The sequence below is a fragment of the Astyanax mexicanus genome, chromosome 11 (assembly GCF_023375975.1).
Source record: "Astyanax mexicanus isolate ESR-SI-001 chromosome 11, AstMex3_surface, whole genome shotgun sequence".
Lineage (NCBI taxonomy): Eukaryota > Metazoa > Chordata > Actinopteri > Characiformes > Acestrorhamphidae > Astyanax > Astyanax mexicanus.
This window is the reverse complement of record NC_064418.1, coordinates 43,105,001-43,114,166: the sequence shown is the minus strand read 5'-3', so window position 1 is coordinate 43,114,166 and position 9,166 is coordinate 43,105,001. Positions and strand designations below refer to the sequence as shown.

General features: G+C 38.5%; 1 protein-coding gene across 1 annotated transcript in view; it reads left to right on the top strand.

The window, feature by feature from the left end:
• The first annotated feature begins 1,640 nt into the window (after positions 1-1,640).
• The window catches only part of ankrd10b (ankyrin repeat domain 10b), a 30,799-nt gene continuing 23,273 nt past the window's right edge, over positions 1,641-9,166 (top strand). Inside the window, exon 1 of the mRNA XM_007253225.4 lies at positions 1,641-1,986. Within this exon, the coding sequence (XP_007253287.3) occupies positions 1,792-1,986 (195 nt within the window). The 5' untranslated portion in view covers positions 1,641-1,791. The remainder of the gene's footprint in view (positions 1,987-9,166) is intronic.

Below are 9,166 nucleotides of genomic sequence, written 5' to 3'. Positions count from 1 at the left end.
ATTTTCTCAGAAAGTAATAATGGGTTATTTTTACTCTCTAAGAGATGAGAATTTAGATCTCTATCCAGGGTGTAAAGTGTATAATTACACATAATCACTTATAGTGTATATGCCGCTGCCTATTCACACATGTCTGTGAGGAGCTTTGTGCCACTTAAATTATTTTATCCTGTGTAACAGAGGTAATTCTTGGTTTTCCTTTTCTGGGGCAGTCCTGATGAGAGCTAGTTTTATCATATAATTTTTATAGTATTTGTGACTGCGCTTGTGGACACTTTCAAAGTTCTTGAAATGTTTCTAAATGTTCTAAACCAGGGGTGTCCAAACTTTTTTTGTTGGGAGCCAGAAGGAGAAATATATTTGAAGTCACGGGCCACACTAACAAATAATGAAATATACCACTTTAAATAATACTTTTTTCCTGATTATTTCATTTACACACCATTTTACTTGACTGAAATGCGCACTCTCTCCGCTTTTAGACTCTTTTAGCCCGTTTTTCTGCGCTAGAAATGCGCACTCTCTCCGCTTTTAGACTCTTTGGCCCGATTTTCTGCGCTAGAAATGCGCACTCTCTCCGCTTTTAGACTCTTACCCCGTTTTTCTGCGCTAGAAATGCGCACTCTCTCCGCTTTTAGACTCTTTTACCGCGTTTTTCTGCGCTAGAAATGCGCACTCTCTCCGCTTTTAGACTCTTTTACCGCGTTTTTCTGCGCTAGAAATGCGCACTCTCTCCGCTTTTAGACTCTTTTACCCCGTTTTTCTGCGCTAGAAATGCGCACTCTCTCCGCTTTTTAGACTCTTTGACCCGTTTCTGACACCTAGCGTTCAAACTTTGAATCTCGCATTATAAAAACCTGCTTAACAGCGGGCCAACTTTCATTCTATTTCTAAAATACCTCGCGGGCCGCTCCAAAAAAGGAAACGGGCCGCAAATGGCCCGCGGGCCGTAGTTTGGACACCCCTGTTCTAAACTGAACATTTATAATTAGTATAACCCCTTACAATAGACCATAGGCGTGGTAGTGGGGGGAAAAGTGGACCTGACTACCCAGGGCCCGAGTAGGAAGAGGGGCCCATGAAAATCCATGTTCCTTGTGTGTTGGCACGGATAGGGGCCCACTGACATTAAGAATGTACAGGGCCCAGAATTTGCTGCTACGCCCCTGCAATAGACTATAAAGGAAAAATTAAACTACAAATGAATATTTTCACACGTTTGGAAACAGAAAGCTACGGAGCCCCTGAGAGCTTAGCTAACGTTAGCTAAACATTCCCCACTGTAATAAAGTTGTTAACGTTAGCTAACATTGCTAACTTTCTAGCTAGTAACGTTAACAACTTCACTTCACTGTAGAACATCTGTCAGTTTAAACTATAGTTTGCTAGCTACCATTAACAGGTGCTTACCACTTAATATCTGGTGCTTACCACTTTTTACATATAACAAAAAAACGTAGAAAGCAGAAATGGTATTTGTATTTTCATTAAAAACACAAAAATAGAACACAAAAATACTCCCGCGCGCCACAGTAGTAACACCATGAATCCCATGCCGGGTTTTACTGCTGTAACAGTAAACCCACGCCGCGGCTCCGGTCCGGACTCCGCTTCGGGTTTTATCTCCGCTCCGTATCATGTTTCGCTTCCCCTCCTTTGTTTGGAGCGGCAGCGGCGGTGTCTGAGTTGCTACACTCCGCGGAAGGCTGAGTCTGCGGCCCGGACATCTCCCTCCTCTCCCCGCGCTCGGTTCTCGGTTCGGGTCGGTGTGTGTGCGGAGCGCGTGTCCTGATGTCTGCCGGGCCGGAGTGCGGCTTCTCCAGCGAGGAGGTGCTGAACGTGCGCTTCCCCGTGCACAGAGCCTGCAGGGACGGGGACGTGGGCGCGCTGTGCTCGCTGCTCCAGCAGGTTAACCCGGCCGTGCTCAGCCTGGAGGACTCCTTCTACGGGTGGACCCCGTTACACTGGGCCGCGCACTTCGGAACGGTAATGCAGAGCTGTGTCCTGTGTCCTCAGATAACCTTTTTATATAAAAATAATAATCCAGAAGAAAAACATATGAAGTGTTTTAATACGCATTAAAATACAATATAGTGGTGTAGAAGTAGCTTATATGTGATGGGTAGGTAGTTTATTAACATAGTGGAAGTCTAACCTATAATATGTAATAAATTAGTAAATGTGTATAATTTACTGTGTAATGTAATTTTCTGCGGGATTAATGCATTACCGCCATTAGAAAAATCCTCATCATCATTAGCAGCAGCACAGTAGATGGATGAATAAATGGTTGGATGGATGGATGGCATGTGGTGAGTTAGTTCTAAATGCTCCAAATGGGTGGATCATATTTGGCAGGGCCTGCTCTCCTCTAGCACTGTTTACTCTTCCACCTCCAGCTTTTTTAAAGGCTGCCGAATTCAATAAACAGTTTGTCTGTGTTTGTGTAAGACTGTGTAAAAGCTCTGCTTGGATTCAGTGTGAAGAAGAAAAAAAAAGGCTCTGACCTGCTGTAACACTGTGGCTAATAATAGAGTCTTAACATGAGTCAAATCATGCTAGATAAAGGCCATGACACACATTAACATATCTGGCCTGTATGGGTTATTCTATTTATCCAGCAGCAACAGCAGAAGCAGCACTATGTCAATAATGGTATAGTATGATTTAGTTCCAGTGTTTTTATTTTCTTTATACACTCTAAAAAACAGAGGTACGATATGAGTACTTTTTTGTACTCAAAGATACACTCTTCATAATTGTTCCCTCAAAGGTACAATATTGGTCTTTACAGGGTCAGATTTGTTACCTCTGAAGTCCAAAGTCATTCCTAACAGCAATAAGTACAAATTTGTACCATTTAACCTGCAGCCAATTCAGTATTCTGCATCACTGCACTAATAAACAATATATATTTATATTGCAATTATTTTATTTGAAAGCCAGACAATTTTGGATCATCAAGTTTTTGAGCCATATTCAGTTGATGATAATGTTTACAATCTTTATAATCTTTACTGGCACAAAAACCATGGGTACAAAAAAGGACTTTCACTGAAAGGTACTTTTTTTGTACCACAGTATAAGGTACAGCCCCAGCGACAAGATTTGTACCCTTTTAAGTACAAATCTGTACTTACTTTACTTATTGTGTATTACATGTCAGTAAAATGATTTCTCAGCTCCTAACCTTTGACAAAGACAAGCTGCTAGAAATGTGGGCACTGTTGTGCACGTGTACTAAAAAAAGTTTTTTTTTTTTTTTTACTTTTCTTATGAAACTAAGCTTCATGATTGGCTCTTTGGTTTAGGTACACAGCTCTAAGGAGAGAGGGAAAATTCTGTAGCCAAAAAAGGTTGCTTTTCATTTCAGATATTGGTAAGAATGTTATTTTATAGGTCCAGACTTGTTGTGTGCTATGTGGTATAATATGCCATATTATCGCCAACGTTTTTGAAACTCCATATTGTGATATTGCAATATTTTTTAAAGCAGTCTGTTTTTGATTTGTTCTGCAATTTACTGTTTACTTTTAATAGTGCTAAATATGCTTTAGCTTAAAAATACAAATATGCTATTTTTTAATGTTAATGTTTGTGTGATTTTTTTTTCTACTGAATGAGTAAAACTGGTATATTTATAAGACACATTTCTATTAAAACTTTTGTGTTGCAGTTGTATGTTCTTGAAATAAGTAAAATAAAAATTCAGTGTTTTGTCATATCGCCAAGAATATAGTTATCGCAAAAACACCTTGAAATATAATAATATTATTTTAGAGCCATATTGCTTACTCCTAGTCCAGGCAGTGAATAATTACTAGTAGTAATGTGGGCTGGAGGTCTTGTGTGCCTGCAGGTGTCAATTAAATATTTACCTTCTTTTTGAGCATTCCCACTAAACTTTATTATTTCAGATATGTGTGAGGCGTCTTTGTAGATCCAGACGGTGCGCAACATAGTATAGTAATCTGAGCCAGACTGAGTTATGGATTTATCAGTTAAAAGCCAGTAGGTTTTTTGAGTTAAAAATTGTTACAGGCCAATGTCTGCTTGCTAAAGAGAAACCATTACAGCCACCAAAAACCTACCGTTATGGCTTGCTTTCATATTAGATGTCAGTAAGATGTTTTGCTCAGTCCAGACAGTGTAAAATACAGCAATATAATCTGGGCTGTTGAGTTATAGTCTTATGAGTTTATGGCCTGCAGATGTCTGAAGAAAAATATGACCTTCATTTAAAGCATTCTCACAAAACCAACTTTCCTAAATGGTTTGGGGTTTGAAAATCACATTTCAGAGGAATTATATTACTTTTTATTTTAGATGTCAGTGAGGTAAGCTTTTGGGTCCAGACACTGAGTAGTACATAGTAATCTGGGCCAGACTGCTGAGTTATGGTTATGCTGCTGAGATATGAGGTGTGAGTTAACGGCCAGGCTTCTTGAGAAAGAAAATGTGACTGGCCTACTCACAAATATGAACTTTCTACATGATAATTGGTCTAGGGAAGTAGAAACCTCTAACATGCTTTTATTTTTTATTTTAGATGTCAGTCAGATGATTTATTACTTTCCAACAGTGGCCAAATAATAGCAATATGGGCTAGGATACTGAGATATGATTTTACAAGTTTAAGGCCTGCAGCATACTCACAATGCTGAGTTTCCTAAATGGTTTTTGGTTCTTGGTTTGAGAACACTGCTTTAGCTGAAAAAAAAATGTATGGTTTGCTCACTGAGTTTCAGAGGCATGCATTATATTTTATTTCAGATGTTAGTAAGATAATTTCTTGGGCCAATAGACAAATAACAGCTATGTGGCCTGAACTGCTGCATTTACTTGCTTACAATTACATTATATAGTGCCTTTCTGACATTCAAGGCACTTAAGGATGCTTACAATTACATTCCACACACACACACACACACACACACACACACACACACACACACAGACTAGTGAGAAGCACTGAGGAGTGTCTTAAGAGAAATTACTTTATCTTTGGAGCTTCCTAAAGGGTTTATGGTTTGGCACACACAGTAGGGTGGAGTAAAGAAGCATTAACTTTAGTACTTCACATTGTGGGGCGAGTCTTAGGGAGTTTAAAGCATCTATGTTTAAATAAAAATATTAAATAATTGACTCTAGGTGGCAAAACACAGCAATGTATCGCAATATCAATATATTGTCCCACCCCTTGTCCGGACAGTGGCTGAATAACAGTATGGCTGGGCTGTTGAGTTATAGTTTTTGAAGTTTATGGCCTGCAGGTGTCTTGAAAATGGAAAATGTGACCTTTATTTTGAGATTTCTCACAAAACCAACCTTCCTAAATAGTTTGTGGTTTGCTAACCACACTTTAATATATTTTATTTCAGATTTAAATAAGGTGAATGTTCAGTTCCAGACAATGAGCCACAACATGGTATTAATCTGGGCTCGACTTTTGAGTTATGGTCTGTGAACTTAAGTTTTATTACCTGCATGCAGCAACAGAGGGAGCTCTTAACACTCCTCACTGTGCTCACTTAACCCTTACTGAGGCTGGAGGTAGATTGAGGCTGAGGTTCACAGTGAAACCTCACATGAAACTGTTTGAAAAAGCTAGTAGTGAAAACAAGTGAGCCAAAACAAGTTTAGAACATTAATTGATCAAGTCCTACATCTGTACTGGTATATCATATTGTATCATATTCTTTGACCATTTTGTCCCTTGAGAATTAACATGTTTTGAGCTGGAAATTTGTCAAATTTTTCTAGATACTGGACCTCCAGGACCCCTGTGTCTGTGTTGTGTTTGTGTCTGGCAGTATTGCCAGTATTGCACAGTGTTGTGTAATTTGCCATGAATTCCATTAGCTCTTCCTGTTGGCATCAGCTTTATGCGTCTTGACTCTAAGACTGATTGTTTGCTAATGCCTCTGAGCTAAGTCTTTTCTCAGATGCTGGCATTGCACTTACTGAGATTCCCTTACATTATCTACTGATCTACTGACCAGGCCGCTGCAGCAGAGAGCTGTGTCTTAATTACAATCAGATTAGGGCTTTGATTGACTGATTTTGGCAAAGTTCTAAGAGATTTGTTCATGAAACTCATCACAAGTGACAGAGCAACCCAAACCAAAGTGTGGACAAAAGTGTTGGGACACCTGCTCATTCATGGTGTCTAATTCAAGTTTATTTTGCTTTTGTTGGATAACTGCCCCTGGTGTCCAGTAAAGGATTTTTGAGCATTTCTGTGAGGATTTGATTGCCTTCAGTGACGAGAGCTTATTTTGGAACCTTATCTATGACTCTCCATCTCATCCACAATGTATTGAATAGCACAGCATCATTCCAGAGAACCCAGCTCCACTAGTGCATGGCTTAAAGCTGGGGGAATATTTATACGTCCTTAATCCTCACCTCACGTCCTGTCATTCTATTGGCAGGAATTCTCTCTATTGGGATATCGTATCATTTTGCTATGTTTTGTTTTGTAGTACTGTATACATTTTCACAGTATAGACTTTTAATTATTTGTTTAGATAGATTGTATAGATTGGCGGCATACAGTGCTTTAGTGTTGTGATTAAACCCCAATAGATTGTTGTGTTGTACTGTCATTTAGGGCTGGGCGATATGGCCCTAAAATAATATCACAATATCTCATGGTATTTTTGCTTTAACAATATTTCTGGCGATTTGACGATTTTCCTGCATACCGCATTAAGTGCAGGCATATGAACTGCAAACAAACAATTAAAAGTAAATAAATAACAAAACAAACACAGATGAGACGGCTTTCAAGAATATTGTGATCTGATATGTCCTGTGTTTTTTTTTTTTTTTTTTTTTTTAAATATACCCACTGTTATTGCGTATGATGGGATATGGCTTACCCCTACCGACTTAAGATCCCAGTCTTCTGATTTTTTTGTTTAAGCCAGTATCATAGTATAATGTGATAATATATCGTTGCTGTCCAATGAAAAACACTTATTTCCATTTTTGTCGATTTTAAGTTTACTACATAATTTGAACACACAAACTGTCCCTGTGCCAAAATTTCTTGATAAACGGACCAATAGAAATATTTCAAAATGACCTGAAATAAACTCTTTTCACATTGACTTCCATTAAAAGTTTAATAAACTGTAATCCCTGTATTGTGATGCACATCATATTACCCAGTTCTTGCCAGTGCACAGCTCTAGCTTTTACTGTGTTTTGTACAGTAGAGGTGTGTTCTCTCTGTTTTAAGATAACATACAGAGAGAGTTTATGATCTCTGATAAAGAAATAGTAGATCTCACTCTAGACAAACACACTCTCAGGGTGGAGCTGGTATGAGTGTGTGTTTATGTGAGTGTGTATCTTGTTAGTCAGAGTTTGGGAGTGGTGCAGCATGGGCAAAGTTTCAGGAGCGTAACAGGAAGGATTACATATTTATAACTGACTGCTTTCAGCCTGTTTATCTCTTTTATTTTATGTGCGCTCAAGAGATACGCTAATACTTCAGTTCCATTTTAAAGCTATTTTTAGCTGCTGCTGAACTGAAAGGTCACCAGTTCTTGTTTTGGAGATGTTCTCGGGAAGTAGATTGTGTTTTTACGTCTAATGTTTAGTTGATTTGCCTGAAGCCTGGGCTTAATGAATGATATAGTATTTTTTGTACTATAACGTTCACTTAAAATCGTTTAATTTTCTCAAATTATAAGAGCGCGTTATGTATGAATTTTACCAGTCAGGTAAAGGAGTAGTTAAGGCACTCTGCTGCAGTAAAGTGTTATAAAAAAGTTTCAGTAAAGTTTCTCTAGCACTAAGGCTGGAGCAGTACATTGGACTGTAGTCTGCGTGTTTATCGTGTAAAACAAGCTACGTGGGATGAACTGGTAGCTGAAAGTGTCCTGGTATACCAGAGCACACAGGGTTCCTTAGTGTAGCGCTATCGGGCGGCGTTTACTAGCACTAACAGTGAATTTACACTGCTCCGACGCGACAACGCACAGCGACGGATCCCATTCATTTTCAATGGGAAGCGCCGCCTCCGTCAGACGCAGTCGCGCGGTGCATCATGGGTCCGACGCGTCGAGAGCGGGGGATGCGATGCGATGCAAAGTTGAGCCGAGCTGAACTTTATGCAAATGAGTCCGTCCAACGCAATGCGTCTATCCAATCAGAGAGCAGGTGTTGGCCTGTAACGCGTCCTCAGCGCAGCGCATGAAAACATTTTTAGTTCCGCTTTCAAGCGTCCAGAGAAGCCTGGAAGAGAAGTTTCAGGCTTCCCTGTTCTTTATAAAATCCCCGCTGATTCACAGGGACTCTGTCAGCGAGGAGAAAGGCTGCTGTGATTGTTGGAGTCTCTGGTGGGTTTTTTAAATATTAATATGTAATTTAATTGGAAAAGTTTGCTTTTGTCCGCTTATATAATGCTCACTAGACAGTGTAATGAAGCTCATTCAAACATTTATATCTATAAAGACACATTTATATTTATTAAGTATTGGAAATAATAATAGATTATATTAAAAGCATTTCCCATTTATTTAAACGATTCAATTGGACGACGCAGGGAACGCCTTTGTCACGCCCACATGCGACCGGTTGGAGGGGGGTAGTGCGACCATGTGCGTTGTCGCGTCGGAGCAGTGTAAATTCACCGTAAGCACTGCTAACTGTGGCTAGCGCTGCTGCTAACCATGCTAAAATATTAAAAATTATGCTTACTCTAAATAAACAGAAGCCCTTTACCCACCCAAATAAACAGTTTTCTGTGTAGATTAAACATACGGTACTGTAAAAAATATGGTACTGTAATAGAACTATAATAGTACTTTTTTTGTATAATTGTAATTGCACTTAATATGCATGCACTATATTGTTCTATAAAATACTTAGAAGTTTTTGATAGATTGTTTTACTACATTACATTTACATATTTTTTTATTTTACATTTTTTTTTCACCTTATTATTTTTTGCAACATCAGACTTTTGGTAAATTACTATTTTCTACAAAATAGACAAGTTTACAGATTTTATTCTTTTAATTTTCTGCTACTTACATGATATAAAACTTTAACATTTATTTTTCGTAAATTTATTTTTTATTAAGTAGTAAATTCTCAAAATTACTGATATATTTTTTACTCTTCAGTATTTTTTTGTTTTGCCAAGAATATT